The 20,773-nt window shown below is 42.5% G+C and overlaps 1 protein-coding gene across 6 annotated transcripts in view; it reads left to right on the top strand.

The window, feature by feature from the left end:
* Positions 1-20,773, top strand: part of sox6 (SRY-box transcription factor 6) — a 152,063-nt gene that overhangs the window by 24,532 nt on the left and 106,758 nt on the right. For 4 of the 6 annotated variants that reach the window (XM_052063630.1, XM_052063628.1, XM_052063629.1 and 1 more), the window contains one exon: positions 8,927-8,977. The exons of the other annotated variants lie outside the window; for them this stretch is intronic. In XM_052063630.1, the coding sequence (XP_051919590.1) occupies positions 8,943-8,977 (35 nt within the window). In that variant the 5' untranslated portion in view covers positions 8,927-8,942. The remainder of the gene's footprint in view (positions 1-8,926; positions 8,978-20,773) is intronic. 6 annotated transcript variants of the gene reach the window in all.

Raw genomic sequence — 20,773 nt, 5'->3', positions numbered from 1 at the left:
ATGCAAATGATTTAATATGCATATCGACGGCGGAATCGTCCTGCCAACAAAATCATCACTTTTCAGGACACCCAAAAACAGCATGTTTCAAAACCATTAATGTTTTGTCGTCAGAGAGAGCAACCCGTTTTCAAACCTTTAGATTGGTCAATAAACTGTAAAAAAAACAACCACACCTGTGGACTGATCAATAGTATATATGAACTGTTCGCTGAATTGGGTCATGTTACGTTCCCCAGCTGAGACTTTCGGCACTATGATGTCAGCTTTAGCTGACAGCAAGTACAAAATGGCCGCCCCCTGAGATGGATATAAACGGCTGGATTTTACTGCTTAAAGCAATATTCATCAGAATGTTGTGTTTTGATCCGTGGGGGCGCATGGAACATGTTATTGGGAGGAACATTTTTTACTTCACTTCCCCTTTAAATGTTAATAGTCCAAATTCTCAGTACTTCCTGAAAGTTTCAAGTGGTGGGGAGAATTTCATATTTGCAGATACTTGAGGATATGTTCAACCGGTGTCTCCCAATTCACATATTTCACATTACTATGTAGTATAAATGATGAAATAATGATAATCTTGTCCTTGCCTGTTTAGTTTAATGTGAAATTAGACAATACCCGGTGGCACACCTGAGAATCTCTCACAGCCCAATCATGTGTCATGTCACTGTTGTTTGCAAATTGAACTGTAGTGGATCACCGCCAAAATCTGCATAGAATTGACGTCCACTGAAATACGGCGCAGAAAAAAACCCCCCAAAAAACAACAGAGACCCTCCAAAACAATTCAAACAAAAGTGATTAACATTCAACATGCGTTTTCCACAAAAAAGTGTGAGGAAAATGAGGAAACCCCATTCCCCTCCAGAATATTAAAACATATTTTAAAATACTGTCCTGAAAACAATCTGCAGTTGCTGAGTATTTGGGGGTCAACTGCATAAAAATAGACCACCAACTCCCTTCACGTAATACGCAACAAGGCTGAGGATTTGCAGCTCGTATTCCAGAGAACCTGGCATCGACCACGGGGAGGTATTTTGTTACAAATGAAATCACAGCACTGTAAAGCGAATTGTCATTTATTTCTCTTTTAACACCTCACGTTGGCTGTTGTGATTCGTGATCAAAAGCTCAACACCAACCACTTGGCAAATACGAACTTACCGGTACATTGTTTTTAACTTTGACAACCTGTATTGCGGCAAATGATACAACGAGACTAATTGCTGGGCTCATCATTGTCAGACAAGCATGCGAAAGCCACACTTGTGCTGAATAAATCGTCCTCAACGCGCCTGCGATAAATAGACCTCTGTTTTGCATGATGCACGGTATTATGATGAAGTCATTAAAGTAAAATATGCTCTCAGTGGATTAGGTGCTGTGTTGTCTGGCTTCTCTTTGCAGTGGTGATTAAACATGGAGGATATTGAGTCGCGGCAAAAGGATCTAACCTCTAGGTTTATTGTTATTATTTAAATGAATGATAAACATGATTTATTTGGCGAATAAAAATCCAATATAGATTTGGCTGCTGTCCTGTATCTCAAGGTATGATCCCTCCGAGTGTTAGACAGAGTTCACTTAGCAGCACTATACGGTGAAAAACAGGAGCAAAGAACACGCCATTAATCTTCTTGCTACCCCAGCTGTGGAAAGTAATGCATAACTAAAAGTCCGCTGAAATGAATTAATGACTTCAACCATGAACTTTTCTCCCAAAACGCCATGAATCGTCTCTGACTGATAATGCGCCACGACCCTGTAGTGTGAAGTCCCTGCTGCCTTTAGAGTAGCCACTTAATTGATTTGCAAATTATTTAAAGTTTGTGTTGCCCTGGGGAGTACTCCTCTCTAATGCGGGCCCATTCAGAGAGCTGTTAGGGAATCGTGGCAATAACACAACCGACATGAGAATGGAGATGATGGCTGGATAAACAGGCGAGTGAATTGTCTGAAAGACTCCGGAAGATTAATTTCAGAGATTTGCTTGTTAAATACATTCTAGCTTGTGGAAAAAGTGCAAAGACAGAGAACTGTGTACTTTTTCAGTTGTGGAGATACGGTATAAATTGTTTTTCATAATTTAACTTTCCAGAATTTTTTGGGTGGATTGGCTAAAAGAGGGATCAGTGTAGTCCCTCCCCCTACCTACAAGAACTTGAGCGGCTTGGTTTAAATCAGCAATTATCAGGCGCAATTGCGACGCCCATTTAGCTCGCTAGTTATGCGTTCAATCCCCCCAAAAAACATCTTTCCTTCGGATAGGCTGCTGGTGTGTTGATTTTAGAGCGCCTCACTGTCAGCCACAAGTGCACGCATGTTGCAGGGAGAAGACGGGAAAATGAGGTTCCTCCTCCCCCAAAATAAATAAAATAAAATAAAAAAATAAAGGACAACGTGACAGTCGGTGACTAGGGCCTTCAAGTTGGTGTGGCAGCTTTACAGTGAGCGCCTCGTCATGGCATGAAAAAGCGCCGGTGGGATATATTCCAGCCACAGGAGGTCTATCTATCTATCTATCTATCTATCTATCTATCTATCTATCTATCTATCTATCTATCTATCTATCTATCTATCTATCTATCTATCTATCTATCTATCTATCTATCTATCTATCTATCTATCTATCTATCTATCTATCTATCTATCTATCTATCTATCTATCTATCTATCTATCTATCTATCTATCTATCTATCTATCTATCTATCTATCTATCTATCTATCTATCTATCTATCTATCTATCTATCTATCTATCTATCTATCTATCTATCTATCTATCTATCTATCTATCTATCTATCTATCTATCTATACATCTATACATACATATACATCTATACATACATATACATCTATACATACATATACATATACATATACATATACATATACATATACATATACATACATATACATATACATACATATACATATACATACATATACATATACATATACAGTATATATACACACACAAACGTGTACAGGTAATTATGTGTAGGTGTGATTGGAGCCTCCATTTTCCCAAGTCATATCGCTGGTATATGTAGACAGGTGATATATGAGCTTTTCATGATTTCTGTGCATTTCGCGGACACGACCGCAGCTTTTGAGAGTGGAGAAAATTAAAAAACATTTTCTTTTTTATCTGTTCTCTGTGGCGTATGAGATTTACAAGATATCTATTGTCAATTTTGAGGGATTTCAAATCAAAATCGAATATTTTCAACACTTCATGCGTACATCGAGGTGCCATCCCGTACATCTTCATGACAGTATCACGAATTGCATAGCGTCGTTGTCACAAGATTTGATTGAGTAATTAGATCATTGTTGAACAGGTTAATGCAACGGCTTCAATGGTTCATTCAAATGCCGCTGTGAAGAAATCTGCGCTAATATCAATACGCCTCTAATCTGGAGCCATTAGCAAGTGCTGTCATTCAGACACACGATGTCGGCCTGATTTAAATAAAATGAAATGAAGATAGTTGTTTCCGGTCTCTGGGCTTCACTCATTGCCATAAACATATGCTCTGTGCCCCGCTTCTTTCCATCTTATTTATGACTTTAATTTGTTGTGTGGGCTGCGCAAGAAATCAAATTTAATCCAATCCTCCCAGGGACCCTGTCATATAATAACATGGTAATTTCTGTGTATCCTTTTGAAAAATGAGGAAATTAATTCCTCCTGACATGTTCTAATTATTCCAGTGTGAATGGCGGATGGGCTCCTCTTTTCCCTCCCTCCCTCCCCCCACAGACCCTCCTAAGTGTCAGTTGCTGACGGGTGGCGAGGTGCTAATGCTGACCAGCAGCGCGTTTAATTTGAAACATGGGCAGACACCTTTCAACACACCTTGCTAATGTTGGAGTGGCTCACACAAATTAATTCACTACTCATCTGGCAGCGCTGACTGAGGTGCGTGTGTGTCTGTATCAAGAATTTGTGTGTGTGTGTGTGTGTATGTGTGTATGCGCGCGCGCGCGTGTGTGCGCGCGTGCAGGCCAGTAAGCCAAGTCATTTGAAGTCGAGTGACACAGAGCGAGGTGTGCATACGTTTCATGTTTGTATGTATATGTGCATTCTGTGCTTGTGAGTATGTGCTTGACCAAGTATCACTCGTCTCATGTCATGTAGTGTTGAAGACTGTTTGGACACCTTCTTCCAAACTCACAGTACTTTTTCACACATGCCGGCGCTCCGTTGAGAGCGCGCAGAGCCTTTATTTAATTAAACTGTCATCAAGCAGTCATTTCATTTCAATATAGGGACAGTTGTGGCAGAAATACTGTCAAATAACAACAACACTAAACATTGATGCTCCCAATTAGGAAAGGAATAAAGTAGCACCTGTGTTGTCTCGTTTTTGCATTTCTCAAAATGACAATTTTTCTGGCACCTTTTTGCTCGAGTTACCAAACAACACATTGTTAAAGTTATTGTGATCGTTTACGGTTGAGCACCACCATCTGCAAAACACTTTTCCATATTCATATTCAATTGGTATTTATTAGCCTGATTCATTTCATGAGTTAAGAAAATGCTAATCTATTATGCTCTCATTGGTTGGGATGTTAGACGCGTCACCCAAAGTCTTGCTCTTATTTGACTGTGCCATTTGTATTCCAGCCCCCCCGACAAGAGACATGGATTTACTTAACAAAAGTTAAAACCCGTGTTATTTCCAGTTCATGTGTTCAAATAAGTTAAATGATTTGCTTCAAGGTATTTCCTACACGTTAAACTGATTAATAATCTGGAATTAAAAGAACAGACTATGTATTTGTCTTGTTTTGTTATATGTCATATGACTTGGGCCTCGCAGGTTTCGATGATATACAGTATTCGGTATACTGTATAATAGGCAATATTGAATTTGAATGTGATTTCAGTTTGTTTTTTCACTTTTGACCGAAAGGCATCATCAATTTTGGTCGATTTGAGGTTCAAATAAAAATGGCCTTGAAGAAGTAAGCGGGTGGTTAACATATCTGCCTCGCAGTTCAGAGGTTGGGGGTTTGAATCTGGGCTCCATTCCTCCTGTATCAGTACTTCGTACTCCTCCCACATTCCAAAAACATGCTTCTAAGGCTAGCTAATGTGAATTTTTCCTTTTTGTCTGTATGTGCCCTGCATTGGCTCACCCAAAGTCAGGTGGGATTGACTGCCGTTCACCCTTGAAACGGAATACGGACCAACGGTAAAAAAAAAATAGATGCTTTGAAGAATTAGTCCAGAGTATTGTATACATGCTTGTCTCTGTATGAAAAAATGTGTTTCCACTCTAACGTTTTATAGTATCTAAGCAGCTGAGACAAGAGGAGAAAAAATAAACAAACAAAACTTAGTGAGCATTTGGAGTCGCCTTGAAACCACAGAGCTGCAATTGATTTAGTGTGCATGTGCCTGCACGTGTGTGTGTGTGTGTGTGTGTGTGTTGTCTCTGGGCCGCAGAACAGAGGACTCATGGTCATGGCGTCATGGTCGAGGAGAAGAGAGCGCGGCTTTGTGAGCGGTGGGCGGGTCCCCATTAGTCAGAGACGGGAGAGGCGTCAACATGGCCGCCACATCCCAGTGGGACTTCAGTCCCCCCGCCTCAGCCCCTCACTCCACTTACATCCTGTAGGGTTAATCACTGTCGCTTTGGATCCACGCAGAGGGAGCAAACTGTGTCTCCATCAGCGTGGAAGGAGCGAGACAGAGGGCAGCAGTTAGAGAGCGCCTCCTGCCACCCTGTGAGTCCTTTCCTCTCCGCCCCATTGAGTGGAGTCCTAGTTGCCTGGTTTGGAGAACTTTTTCCGAGACTTCTTCTTCTCGGCAGCCTTCAGTCTGGACGGCGGTATCTCGCTGAGGAGCGACACCGCGGCAGGATGTGCGCAGCTCATTTCTGCAGCTCATCGTGCACTGCGCACGGCGTGTGCCTGTTAATGACTGCGAGCGCCGCCTCATGCCAAGACCCACATGGCTGCTGGTGATGCATTAAATCAGCAGTCAATTTTACTGGAAGTTTGAAATCTGGCCTAGGTTAAGGGGATGTGCTGAGGCCGTGTTAATAGCGAGCTTGTTGTCCATATGGTACTGCTTTAATAGAGCACATTTGTTGCAGATGGTGGGAGACTTGGAGAGGCCGAGGGAGCTTTTGGCAGGGGCTCATTCTTCGAAAGGGCTGCCGGGCTGGCTCAAACCCGTGCAGGCCAACTTAGTGATGTCGATCCTCCCTGCCCTTGAATTGTGGTTGCGCCTGAATTTAAAGCCATTCTTTTCTTTCTCTGTCTCTGTCTCCCGAAGAGGAGCAGATCTATTGGGACTCGCTCACATTTTCCTGAATTTGCTCATTTCGCTTCCAAACCGCACCTTTGCTTCCATACGCTAAGTTCAGTTGTTCCTGACCACAACACCACTGCAGACAGCCGACACAGCTGAGGAAACACGGGCGGCGTGAGCGAGAGCGAAAGAACAAGGGGTAATGGAATGAAACCCAATATATAGATTGGACCCCCAGCATGGCTAATCCGTTTCTTTTCGTTGAAGGATCCAGGCCCCACACACACTGTTTGTTCTCAAACAACCCGGTTTAAAATGTCATTTTTAGAATATAGTTTGTATTCACTTCACATTGGATGCGGTCATTGTTTTTGTCGCCGTTTGTAGCTTTTGCTTTTTGCACTCGGGAGAAGTGAGGAGACACGCTCGATCTGTTCTGCACTGTTTGACGGGTGTTTTCTCACGTTGTCACTGGCTTGGTGTGGTGATGGTATTATGTGCGCTGGGCCCAGCTGAGTGGAAAAAAAGAGCAGAGCAGCAGTGCCCCTGGCTATCGCTCTCCCGCCTCCCTAGACACCTTATTGTGAGAAAAGTCTCGGCCGAGCCCTGTGGGCCTTGCAGAGCCACTGGCTCACTAAGTGCCGGCCAGTCTGAAAGGCACGATGTCCTTGGGCCCGCTTCATTCTTTCCATTGTCTCATGAGCCAAGACAGCGAGCCAAAAATGCCAATTTACACACATATCGATGCAAGTCTTGCACCCAGTGCCATTAGTTCTTGTCGTATTTGCGATGAGGCGGCTGACTGAGTTATTGGGACTAAAATGAATTACCTTCAACATACTAGATCGGATTTTAATCTGTGGCTCTTGAGTTTAAATACCCTGCAAAGGGAATCTGGAGATTTGCCTGTAAATATAGCAAACATGTTTGAAGGTAATTGCTAAAACGATTGAGAACTATGTTGTGCTCAATTTTGGAGACGTGGTGTTGAACTTGGTCCAGTGGTTAGCACGTCGACTTCACAGTGCAGAGGTACCGGGTCCGGAGTGTGGAGTTTACATGTTCTCCCCGGGCCTGCGTGGGTTTTCTCCGGGTGCTCCGGTTTCTTCCCACTTTCCAAAAACATGCATGTCAGGCTATTTGAACACACTAAATTGTCCCTCAGTGTGAGTGTGAGCCCGCATGGTTGTTCGTCTCTGCCCTGCGATTGGCTGGCAACCGGTTCAGGGTGTCCCCCACCTACTGCCTGAAGACGGCTGGGATAGGCTCCAGCACCCCCCATGACTCTAGTGAGGATTAAGCGGTTTGGAAAATGGATGGATGGATATTGTTGAACTGTTTTTGTTTTTTTAACCATTTCAGTTTTCCTAATTTTTTGGCCAATGGGCATGAGTTCGCCTTTTCTCACCATGTAAGACATGTAACTTTGCTCTCAGATGTGGTTATCCAGTGCAATTGTGAATTACTAAGGACTGGTACATACAATTTTTTAAGATTTAAGAGACTGTTCATCTGTTAGCGACCCCAGAAAAGAAGGTTAAAAAAAATCCTTGTGTGCGCTGTGCTTTGATCATCTCGACACAACACACCGCTCACAGAATGATTCTGGTCTGGAATTGCTCCATAAAATTACAAAATTGCTTCTCAAAAGAAGTCATTGATTTGCAAAATTACTCTTCATAGAAAGTTATTGCGAACCTTGCAACATTGAAATGCATTTACGAACAAAATAAGACATTTCAAATCAAAGAAAATTACACACGCAGACACAAATAAAAACTAAGTGGTTGTTAGCAGTACTCTCTTTGTAGTGTGTACGAATTAGAAGATAGACTTATTTTCACTTTACAGGGACTTGAAGAAATGCATTGGGACACATTTCCCAAGTCTTATTCTGTATTCTACTGGTTGAGCGGTGCGATAAATTAGCTGTGAGATCCAAAATCTCCTAACTGCGATTGTGTTCCGCCTCTCCACTCGAAGCACTTGGAAGTCGTAATCCTTTTGTAACCACGCGTAACACAATAAAAGCGTAGATTGCGTGCACCAATACCAAACTCTGTTGAAAGTCATTTTTAGCGACGTATCTTACGTATTTTGTGGAGAAGGCTTCTGAACGACCCCTGCAAGCGGTGACATCATGACCGCATCCTCCTGCCTCATTGACGCTGCACGCCTCATCTCGGGTCCCTTGTGGCGGGCTCCCAGAAGCCGCAGCACCCTCGCCACACATGGGCTGCAGCTGGACCACCGTTCGCTACTCTGAACAAACTAGAGTCGCGCTGGGATTTGCGGTTCGGTTGCTGGATGTTCATGTATATATCCGTACACAGTTGTGGGAAAGGGCTGTATGGTGATCAGTAGGTTATGTGATGCAAACATATCATCAGGCGCACGGCACAAACGGACGTTGTATGCAAATCTAGTCCCCCGATGCACAAGGTATAATTAATGATGTCAGTCCGTAAAAACGAGTGTGCGGATGCGTAGCCGTAGTTCTGATTTAATGAAAGACATGCCGTATTATAAAGAGGAACATGAATGCGCTGTGTTTTCCTTCTTCCATTTTCTTTTGTCAATTTTCTGTTCCTTGGTGATGACCATAGTTTCTGAGTGAAAATGGTTCTCTGTGATTTCTCCTGCCAGAACCCCACACGCTGACATGGAAGGCTTTCTTCGTAGCAGCTTTTTACTGAGGTTAGTTTCATTTCTGTTGTTGCCATTGAGAATCACAGGTTGGGCGAGAGTGGATGTGGGCTACAGGGGTTAAATTTCTCCACACATTGCTCGCTTCAGACTTTGTCCTGTGTGTGTGTGTGTGTGTGTGTGTGTGTGTGTGTGCGTGTGTGTGCGCGCGCCCGTGTTTGTGTGTATATTTGAACTATGTTAAATGTGGATTGTAACATATTTATCCAAGTCGTGTGTGATGAGTGTGTCCGTGTGGTTGCAGACAGGCATGCTCACCCTGTTAGCCCTGAGTCAGACTGAAAGCACACACCACCATAGGAGTTCAATGTTGATGGGGTGTCCCCTTTCTTTCCCCTTCACATCTTAAGGGATCAGCAGATCAGGCTTTCAGGTCTTTACACCGCATGCTTTGGGCCGACCGTTCTCCCCGTCTGCCCTCCCTTCTCTAACCCACCTCATCAGGGCCGCTGCGCTGAGGTCTCTCATCTTTGCCATGCACTGTACTTTCCTGTGGTGTTCTCTGTTTGTATTCGAACCACCATAAAGCTTTACATTTTTTTTGTTTGGCCTGTGATTCTAATTAAAAGAGTGTGCTGTCATTAGACACAGTGGAAGTAAATAAGAGTATTTACCATTGGCTTCTTTTCCGAGTCAACCACCTTCTCCAGGCTCCAGTGTTGCTCCCTAATTAGGGTTGGCTCATTAGAAGCCACAGCAGCAGCATCTGCTTTTCAAAGCCTCTGTCAGCCAAACTTTACTGAAGCTAATGAATCCTCTTTGATTTCTTTTTCAAAAGGTCACTTATTTGATTAAATTAACAGCATCCCCCCCCCCCCCCCCCCGCTCTGAACAGTTGGGGCCATTTAAAAAGAAAGAACAATTTGATACTATTACCCTCGCTGGATAAAACATCATTAAGGCATACAGCCCGATTGACTTTCATGCACAGAAATGTATATTTTTCATCAAACCAAGACAATTATTTTGATGACACCAAATGAAATGTACCTAAAACAGAACCCAAATTGGGATCAAAAACTGTCTGTACTCTTTGAGGACTCATCTGTTGTTTTTTAAATGTATTATGGCTCCTCTTTAAAGTACAGAGCATCTTTTATTTTCCAGGCACTGCACCAATTTAATCTGCGAGGTGAATCTGTTCTGACTTGACAGGAGTTATTCATGCAGACATGAGGCGGTGTTTTTGAGAACCGGCATGACTACACCCACTTCTCTTTCTTTTGACTAATGCTGCAAAGTGGATAACAGTGTTTATAACTTCTGTAACTAATTGTACAGTTGGGGCTGAGGGTGTAGTGCTCTTGAAGAGACAATTGTGAAACGTAATATGGGGAGAAAGGACCTCTGACTTTTTTCCTTTTATCTCATAGCTACAAGAAGACACAGCGATTACTCAAAGTAAACACATTATTCCTGCCCTGATCTACATCCTTCTCTGTTGAAGGAGAAGCGTCAGTAGAAGGATATTGCACACACTCTGGCGGGGGATTAGCCAACAATCAGGCCACAATTCAAGGCAGGTTTTGCTACAGGGTTAACCTATTTGCTTGGATTGCACTTCAGGGCACTACAGTGTGTCCTGGGCTGAGCACCGTGCTTTGGTGTGGGTGCGATCAGGGAGGGGAAAAAAAAGGATAGAGGGGAGGGATGTGGCATTTAAGACATTTCTCAAGTGAAAAATCCCAGCATCTTTTCTGAAGCAAACGAATTAGGTCAAAGGAAGCTTTGTGGGTGCTCATCTCTGTGGCGTACTTCATTTGGTGATTGGGTCAAGTTTGTTTCTTACACGTAGAAAGTCATCATTTTGACTCCAAGTGAATCATTTTGTGACAAACTGAATCTGAGCCCATTGTGAAAAAACATATCAAAGTCAAGAGATCCCATGGAGCAGGGTTGGGCAAACTTTTTGGCTCGTGGGCCGCATTGACTTTTAAAATTTGACAGAAGGGCCAGGTCAGCACGAGCTATGGTACATAAAAAAAACTGCATTTGTTGACAGTCCATATCAAACATCAACAGAACAAAAGCATGAAAGTACTGTATTAATATATTTTTTTAAAATGACAACAGTGTTGTTGATGACCTATTTTAGCCTGTGCATTGCTGCAGATGGGTTGTGATCAGACCAGTAGAAGTAGAGCGATACAGAGGTCCTAGGTGGTCGAAAAGACCCCCCCCCCCACCCCCCAACATCCTGTTGAGGCAAAGTCTGATGAAACCAATGTCAGTCAGATTCTATTGACAACTCACAAGACTATGATTCACTGTTCTGTTTTTCTTTTTACAACCATTTTCTGTACTGTAGTTGTGAGTGCAGTCATTTAATGAAAACAAAACTGTGAAAGAAAGACTGACGGAAGACTAACAGATATGAACAGACAGAGCGAGAGAAAGAGAGAGAGAGAAGGGAAGGTAAGCAAAGAGAGCGAGCAAGGAAAGAGATGTCTTCAGTGTCTGAGTCTGTCTACTCCCTGTGGGCTGAACCCTCAAATCCACCCCCCACCCCCTGCCGCATTTCTGCCATTATTTGATGTAATGAAAGGAGAAAGTGTGTAACACTGAGATTGTTAATTAATTTAGTCTAACAAGATGAAGATAAATGAAACCCACTGAAGGTTGACTAGGCTAAGGGACCCACTTAGCATTCCTCCTGCTCTCCAGCACTCTCTCTCTCAGTGGCTCACAATTGTGCAGCGCTAATAGTGAAGCGCTGTGCTTGTTACTACTCTCACCCGACAGGCACTGGATCTAGAAAGTCTACACACCCCTGTTCAAATGCCAGGTTTTGTGCCGTGAAAAGAACGAAACCAATTTAAGATAATTTCCACCATAAGAGTGACCAATAATGTGTATAGTTCATTAAAAAGATATATAAAAAGACAATCTTGTTGTACAAATGTGCACAATCTCTAATAACTTATCCTAAGTGGCTGCATTCAAAATGGACTAATCACATTTGAACTCATGTTGGATGAGATTCAGCACTGGCCACCATTTAAATGCTCTCATGTTAAATGTAAATAAAGTTCAGATGTTCTAGTAGACTTTTCACTTTGGTGCTGGCAATTATTTGGTCATGAGCAGTTTTGCGTGATTGCTAAATGTATCTTTTGAAATTATGGCCTTTAGATCCAAGTTAACTTGCATCTGGCCAAAAGCACATTTTCCCATATGAATTTGGGAGATCTTGTTTCTGTATTTATTTGTAGAGAAGGCTTGCCACCTTACCCCATGGCCCAAACATGTTAGAAAGATGGCAGATTGTTGTCATGTGTTCTAAATAGGCAGACCTTGCCAGAAGTTTCTAAAGTTCAATTTTGCTGTCACCCTCTTGGCAGCCTCCCCAACGCAGTATTCTTCTTGTCTTTTCGTCAATTTTGGGGAACGTATAGTTCTTGGTCATCTCACTATATTTTCTCCACTTGTTCCGCGGTACATTTAATGCTTTGAAAATTCATTTGACTGACTGATTCCTTTAAACAATAAGATCCATCTAAAGCTGTGGAAGCTCTCTGCAGACCATGGTTTGTGTTGTAAAGCATGACTACAAAAATGTCAGCAAAGGCCACTTGAACAGCTGAACTTTATTTGGGGCTAATCAAGGGCACTTAGATTGGGCCATTTTGTAATGATTTATCTTGGTCTCAGTTTTTATATATCACGAACCTGGCGTTTAAACAGGGGCGTGTAGACTTGTGTGTGTGTGTGTATAAATATATAGACATTTATCTTTGTCTTCATTCCCAAAAGGGGTTTGGCCAGATTTGCAATGAGGCATAGATTAGCAATTATCTAATGCACTCATGTTGACATGTTCAATAAAACTCAACTGACATGCCCGATTAGTGAATTAGTCATTTGACTTCTTCAGTGTATGTACAGAACCGCTTGTCAAATGTAAAAATATGAGATTCAGTCAGGCACATCCACTCATATAGACAACCCTTTTACAGCAGTATGCATTTACCCCCCAAATTGGTGAGGTAAATGGGCATTCTGTCAGAAAATGTGGCCCTCCACAGATTTGAGCGCCAAAATTAAAGGTTTTTCTCTACGAAGCTGGACCGTTGACATGCATGAGATTATCTGCAGAGTCTATCGGGGGCCTTTCTTTCTGAACGGACTCATTGTGCAGGATCTTCATGACAGCACAGGCCAATCAGTATCACTCCCATTCCTCACTGCCGTTGTTCTCAAGTCCTTAACAATGGCTTGTTGATTGTATGGAAAGCATCAGGATAACTTTATCTTCTGTTTTGCTGGCAGACCGTCGCTTCCAAGTGCAATAGTTGATAATGGGCCTCATTATTGTTATTCTTGTGGCCAGCCTCAGGAGAAACCAACGGCGCATCGCGGTTTACTGAAAGGTCGATTAGCTCGTCACAAAGATTTCAAGCCAAAAGAATCATGGCTGATTAAATGTGAGTGTAAGTGTTCTTGTTTGTGACTTAAAAGGTATCACATTTTTAACAGCGTGGGATTTCGGCCAATTTGGCTCTAAAGTGCAAGGTGTTCATCAAGATCACTGCTGGACAGAAGAGCGCACAGGTCATTATGTCCCCATAGGATGATAGAGATTAAACCAAAAAAAAAATGATTTGGCTGTTCCATTTTTTTTTTCTGGCAGCTATTTTACATGATAGGTTATTCGCCATGTAGTGGAAGAGCATTTGAATGTTATGCCTGTCGCTATATGTTGATGGCATAGCTAGCTGAACAATAAATGAATTATTGTCAGACCGAAGTCAGATTTCACAATTTCCCTTGGCAAGCCTGACAATCTCTCATGGGGTGCTCGTTCACTCTTTTGAGGGATAAAACTGCAAATTCAGCCCATTTATACAAATATACAAGAAATACAGGAATAACCTTCTAGCTAACTAACCTCTTCCACTGTTGCCCCCATAGTCTTAAAATGTAACTCCACCTTCTTTTAATGCAAGGCACAACAACGGGCAACTGCTATGGTTCCTTTTCAGTTCCGCACACTCATTCCCAGCACCTTTCCTTTGACTGGCTCACAGTAATCTCAGTACATGTAAGTGTTGTGCAGCATTGTTGTTTCCAACTCCTAAATGGTCCTCTGACTTTGAGTCACCATTTTCAGGAGTGCTCAGAGAAGCTGACCACAAAACCGCAACAGATAGCATGTGTGTCACTGCAGTTTGTATTGGGCTCAGGCTACATCGGAGGCTCTATGTTGAGCCACTATAAATCAGACTTCAACGGTATTGGAAAAGGACCTCCGATAAATCGCTATTTGTTGTTGTTGCTGAGTTATTGACTCAAGTACTTTAACTCGCCAACAGTGCCACAGCGACATTTTTCAACCGCCGCCGTTTTAACTTAAAAAAAAATCTGTTGGGGCAGTAGTGTTGCAATGCCTGCTCATGATATCATTTTCAAATGGCCTTTGCTTTGGAACAGCTTTCTCAAGCCATACTAAAAATGAAGGGGAGTTGCTTCTCTGAACGTGAACGCTCCCCAGCTATAATGAGCTACCGAGGAACAGAATCTGTTTCTCTTTGAGTTTTATGCCCCTTATTACAGCTGCAATACGTCTGCTCACATTAAGCTAATTTATGGCTGAGGCCAGCGCAACAGCAGTATAGGTTAATGAATTTGATATTACTAATTAAATGTTACTGAAGGATGAATACAAGTCCTGCGGTCGGGCGGCAATAGCAGGGGAATGGGTTGATGAGCAGAATGGGACTGAGGACTTTTTTTTTGCACTTTCACTTTGCGCCTGTCAGACAATGAGCAAAACCTGAGATGCGAATGGGAAGACAGCCTAGAAGTGGAGGTGAAGTGGAGGACAGACGCAGTGCCCTCAAATGCTCTCCTTATTAAATGCTATAACGATCGTTTTTATTTTCTTTGTATGGACATGCGATACAGGATTTGAAGTACTGCACCTATAGGCAAGACATATTCTTTGACTGAAAACAAGAATTTTGAGAGTAACAGTGTGGTATATTGAGCAATTATTGAATTCCGACGCAAACTCTCCTGTCATTGCATTGAGGAAAATACTGTAAAAAAAAGGAAAAAAAAGAAAAAAAGGCTGTACATAAACCACATGTAGAATGTTTTCTGCACAAATTCATTTCACATTTTGGCTGACACTAACTTAATCACAAGGACCGATGTTTTTGATACCTAGAAGTTAATGAGGATGTTATATTCCACATGGCATCTCTTTTTTTGGTGGATTAGTGCTTCTCTATATATATTTTTTTTCCATCAGGAATTGCTCATGGATCATAATAAACATGTAGTTGCAAGCTTACTTTTCATACTTGGTGAAATATCAGATTTTCTTTGTGAGAGCCTTAGCATTCAATTTAGATTTCAATTATCATGTTAGTTTAGTGATTAGACTTTAGTCCTCCAGGAATCAGACCTCTCAGCTCCACTCTATTCCACTTCCCCTGCAATCACATCCCCTTGATGAATTGTGCATATAATTACGGAGGTTATTGAATATGCAGATCACTGCTTCTTGTGTGGTTCATATTGCATCAACTCTGACTATAGCAAACAAGGCTTATTTTTGGGGTGGTGGTGAAGTCACACTAATAACGAGAAGGACCCTTTGTCAGCTCAAATATGAGATCATTAGAATGTTTAATCTCATTGGTGTGACTGCGTTTTCTGTGTGCTGTTGGACAAGAGTCAGATCGAAGCAGATACTTGGCACCATGGAGCCAGGTTTGCCATTACAAGCAGTCGGAGTGGCCGGCCAGCCCGTGTTCAAGGTGTTTCTGAATCTGTCCAACATGAGGTATTCCTTCCATGTTACAGGGTGTTGCTGCCATGGTCTTACAGCCTTTGCTGCGATGCAATTCTCAGGAGCAGCTAGAGCAGCACTTTGCAGGCAGGCACACCCACGGGATAGGGGGATGGGAAATTCTGAGTCTCATGATCACTTCCTGTCATCAAGACAATTTTAACAAATATGACAAAAAGTGGTCCCCTTTTATTAAGGTAGATCACATTTTGCAACCTCTTAATTTTTTTAAGACCAAGACATTGTTTGTGGATTTGTTACATGCTCAAGAATGTGTGAAAGATGCAGCTGTTACCCCACACTTGAGTAGAAAGCAAATAGACAGACGCATGGTTCAGGCTTGTGTGTGATGGTGCAGAGCAAAAAACACTGTCAAACAAGTTGAATCCCTATCCCCTTATCAAATATTTGTCTGGCCTTCACTCTCTATTTGCCTTCTGTTTGGTGTGTGTTTCTTCAAAAAGATTGATTATGGCCACTATGGTATTTTGACCACGGCATTGGTTATTTTGGACTAACTTTGGATATTAGACATTCATTGTTGAAATCACTTTTAAACGAATTATTTTCCAGTGACTGTAACACAATCCAAGCCGTATTTTGATCTGCTGCTTCAAGTGAATGCTTGACAATAGTCCTCTTTGTCTAAATGAAAGGCCCCCTGCTGAAATTAAGGAAAACACTTTGACATGACCAGATTATTTCCTCGCTCGCGGGCCCGGCGAGTGGAGTGAAGGGAGCTACAGCTCTGCACTCGTGCTGTGCTTTGCTGAGGCTGAGCATAATGATTGCGGTGGCATGGAACCACAACAGAAGTGGCCGGGGGGAGAGGCTGCCCAGGAATCACAGGCTCCATGCATCCTGCCCAACCACACACAACTGGTGCTGCAGCACAGTTGTGGCTTTTTAAGAAAGTAATTGACTTAATTAATTCTGTTCTATGTCTGTCAGCCCCCCCCCCACCCCCAAATATTAACACCAGTATGATGGATCAGCAACAATACTGCTTCTTTATTAAACAATTAACACACAAAACGATGAACAAAATGCAAGCATTTAAGAATTGCTGACAAACCGGCATCACAAATTTTCTCATGTAAGAGATTCATTTGCAACTTCTTTCTTCTTGTTTATATTCTTTTTGCATGCCCTAAATGTTGGGTTTGTTTAATTTTGGAGTTGGTGTCTGACGCGCCAGGGGGAAGCCCCATTTGGGAGATTCCGAAATCCAGACGTCATTGTGGTGTCTACAGTTGTGTCATTGATATGGACCAAATCAGCCGGCTGGGAACAGTTTGTCAGTGAAGCCTATGTGAGGGATTGCCATTGCAGTTTCTGAAGCAGTGCCAGTGTTTTGTCATCAATAATGGCCAATCTCAGTTGTCTCTCTGGGTCCCATTTCGAAGAATAAGTCCCTTACTGTACAGGGATGTGTTCTATATTGCAGGAAACATGGAGCGGGCTCCCAACCTAAGGTGCTGTAGTGTGGAAATTATCCACTTCTACTTATTACGTCCCAAAAATGGTGTTAATTTATTACTACAGAATCTATGTTCATCTACCTGACTGTTACAGTGACGAAAACTGACAAGCAGAACAAACAAATGCTCTTCCATTAGGTCGCAGAAGGTGCAATAAATCTTTGTATCTACCAGTTGATAATTATGCATCCAACCGAATAATTCATGGCATCCTGCAAGTTATATCAGCTTGTGCTCAATTAAATAGGCTCCCGTTCCACACTGCGTAATTCATATGTTATTCATACTTTCTATCACATTCTCGTTTGTTGGTGTGCCGTGAGATTTTTCGAAAGTAAAATGGGTGCCTTCGCTCAAGAAAGGTTGGGAAACAAAAGTAGACTGATGAGACATTTTGTGTTTCGGTCAGCGTCTGAGCCGCTACAGCGCCCACTTCCCTGGAGTGCCGAGAACATTTTTCTATTCAACCATGACTGTCAGCCCGTTGATTTTTACGAGCAGTATGTTTCACATTCATTTACTCAACTTTTCTCTGTGCTGACCCGTGAATCCCAGGACTGGTTAAAAAGCACTTCATTCATGTCTTCTGTCAACCAAATTTTGGGGCAATTACTAGGATCAGTGGGTCGACCAAGGTTTTTTTTAAATTTAATTTAATTTTATTTTTTTTATCAGTTGTCAATCACTTGAGGTAACTTTTAACCACCTCCAAACAGAGCTTCATCTAGTCCTTAACATTTGCTCTACTTCTTTCCTGTCCAAGCTGTCAAAACGCCACACACTGTTGACCATGCTTTCTATTCAATGTGGGCAAATGAATTGGTTTCTGTGGCTTAAATCAGCAATCAGTGTCAGTTTCCCAAAAATAATAAGACTTAATCATAAATCTTTGAGGAGTGGCTCGCCTGATCTTTCTTTCTCATGGCTTTCTGGTGGAGCAAATGAATTACCCCGTTTTGATTTTCCAATTGACGTGTCACATAAGACTTGGCTACTTCACCCCCAACCACTATTCCATCTCAGACACAGGCTCCAAAATGGAAAAAATAGAGAACAGACACTTTGCGCTCAAGTAGTTTTTCTAAGAATTACAATGAGTTGTCCTACTCTTAGAGACCAGTTTTCCTCCTGACCCATTGATACAAATACAGTTATCCCCTTCCATTGCAAGGGGTTATATTCCAGACCACCCGAATTTCACCTGCAATAAATGGAATTTGCGATACTCCCTCAGCATATTTTTATAGCACTACCGTTGAGCTTGGAGGAGCTGAGGCGTCTCAATGAACAGTATTTTACACTGTCTCAGGGTGGCCAAGGCGGGCACATCAGAAAAAGCAGCTTGTTGGCTATTTGACTGATGTGGTGTGACAAAAAAAGTTTAATTCTTTGGCATTCTCTTTAATTATGTCATTACTTTGATTTTTAGGGTGAAGGTTGGAACGGATTAGTTGCATTTCCATTCATTTCAATGGAAAATGACAATTTGAGACACGAGTATTTTGAGTTGCGAGTGTGGTCGTGGAACAAATTTGTATCTCAAGGAAGCACTGCACTTTTATGAGTCACTCCGAACCAAAATAAACTATTTTTATGTCAAAAGAGACCGGGTTTGTTGCTTTGCTCAAAGGAACTTTGACCCATAGATTTAAAATCCAGTGCTCCAATCCCTCGTCATATCCGGCCTTTACTGTGATTATGGGATGACAATGAAAGCAAGCACACTTGCTTTTCTCTTCACTACTCCATGCAAATGTTCCTGTTACTTAACCAAGACTGGTAGGGACTGGGGCACTGTGCGTTCACGCCGCAGATGTCCGCTCCAATGGCATTTCTACGAACCTCACTCACTGTGCCAATGATGACCTCATGGTGGTAAGACTAAAAATTGGGTCCCACAGTTCCCCTCACATACTCTTCTTCATTCAAAATAACTTACTGTCATTGAGCATTTGTCAGTGTTATTCACCCAAAGGGCCCATTTTTTCTGTTTCCTAACTTCCCAATCCCATTGGTGTTTTGATGCCTCCTTTACAACAATTGGGCTTCTTTTTGGATACATGGGATGATTCTGCCAACCGTTGGCTACCCCCGCCTCACTCCTCAACTCACTTCTCTGGCAACTGTATGAGATGTTACGCTGGATTTGTTGAAGGGCAGCCATTTGAAGCAAACTTTGCAGAGCACAGAAGAAGTTATCTTTATAAATGACAGAGTGGACATGGCTTGAATGGCGCTTTGTTTACGGTTGTACAAAAAGGGGGCCCCGCTCTATATTTCATCTGTCACCGTTGCCTTTCTTTCCCCCAACAATGCCTGATTGTTGCCATGAAAATTTCACGTTTCGCAAACAGGAGATTTCTGTATTATTATGCTGCTGCCAAATTCCGATCTCTGTTTTCCTTCTCCTGTTCACAAAGGGCTCATAACTTACTGTCAACCGTGGAAAGCCACAAAGCTCCACTGTTGCTCGGCAAATGGGCTTGTGTTGGTGGAAGGCCTGACTTGCTGTGAAGTTTGCTTAAGTGCGGCAGCAACACAAGAGCCTTTGGGAACGTCAGCGCCCAGCAGGTTTTGTGGAAAAAAAATGAAGGAAGAAAGAGGGCAAAGCTTCACTAGCTTTTCTTTTCTCTGTCTAGTTTTTATAGTTGAACATTGTACAGTCGGTGCACAAGGTGAACTTGTATGTATCCCGAGGAACTGAGAGTTGTGCCACCCAACTCGGAGAGTTTCCTGGGATCAGAAAAGGGGCCACGGGCACACAGGAGGAGGTAGTGGAGGGGAGGGCGTGGGGGGATTTAGTGTGTGAGTGCTCATCGATCCTTCCTGAGGAGTCAGACAGGAACACTTAAGCACTCTCACACCTGCGTGTGGCTTTGCCTCGTACGGCGCAAGGACACCAACCACGCAGTCATGGCAGCTGCACAAGTGTTTAAAGTGAGCGACGAGGCGCTTCCTCTTGCGGCATATTATTGCAAATAATTTATCCTGCAAAATGATTATCAATACGCGGCTCGATATGTAAAGTGGGCACTTCAGGTGGCTTGCATAATTTGCTCAGGCTGGCTGTCGTTTGGGTTTCAGCAATGTGGTAACAGTGGCCATGTCTAATAGAGAGGCTATCAGGAGAGAGTGTGAAGTGGGGATGAAGTACACATGTAATTGAGTTGACTTTTTGCAGGCGAAGGTCAAGAATAATGGAGGAACAATTTTACCAAATTAATTTGGACAACTCTGCAGCCAATCCATCGCAGTACTGTAGTTGGAAAAATCCGGATCTTCCCAACCATTTACTTTATTTGAATACCTTTATCTGTAATTACATTGTCAGCTGAGGTATAACACATTCGAACACACTGCGGAGAAAATGACAATTTTTTTTTTTCCTCAAAGCTCCCATGTTGGAATTCCTCACCGTGTGTACATTTGCCAATCGGCGAATGAGCGTGTGCGGTTTACAGCCTTGTATTACGAGTTGATTATGTACCCAGAAAGCTGGCGGCTGCACAG

This window comes from Hippocampus zosterae, chromosome 4 (assembly GCF_025434085.1).
Source record: "Hippocampus zosterae strain Florida chromosome 4, ASM2543408v3, whole genome shotgun sequence".
In the NCBI taxonomy this organism is placed as follows: Eukaryota; Metazoa; Chordata; class Actinopteri; order Syngnathiformes; family Syngnathidae; genus Hippocampus; species Hippocampus zosterae.
Note: the sequence above shows the minus strand (reverse complement) of the source record. Positions and strands in the feature narration are given on the sequence as shown.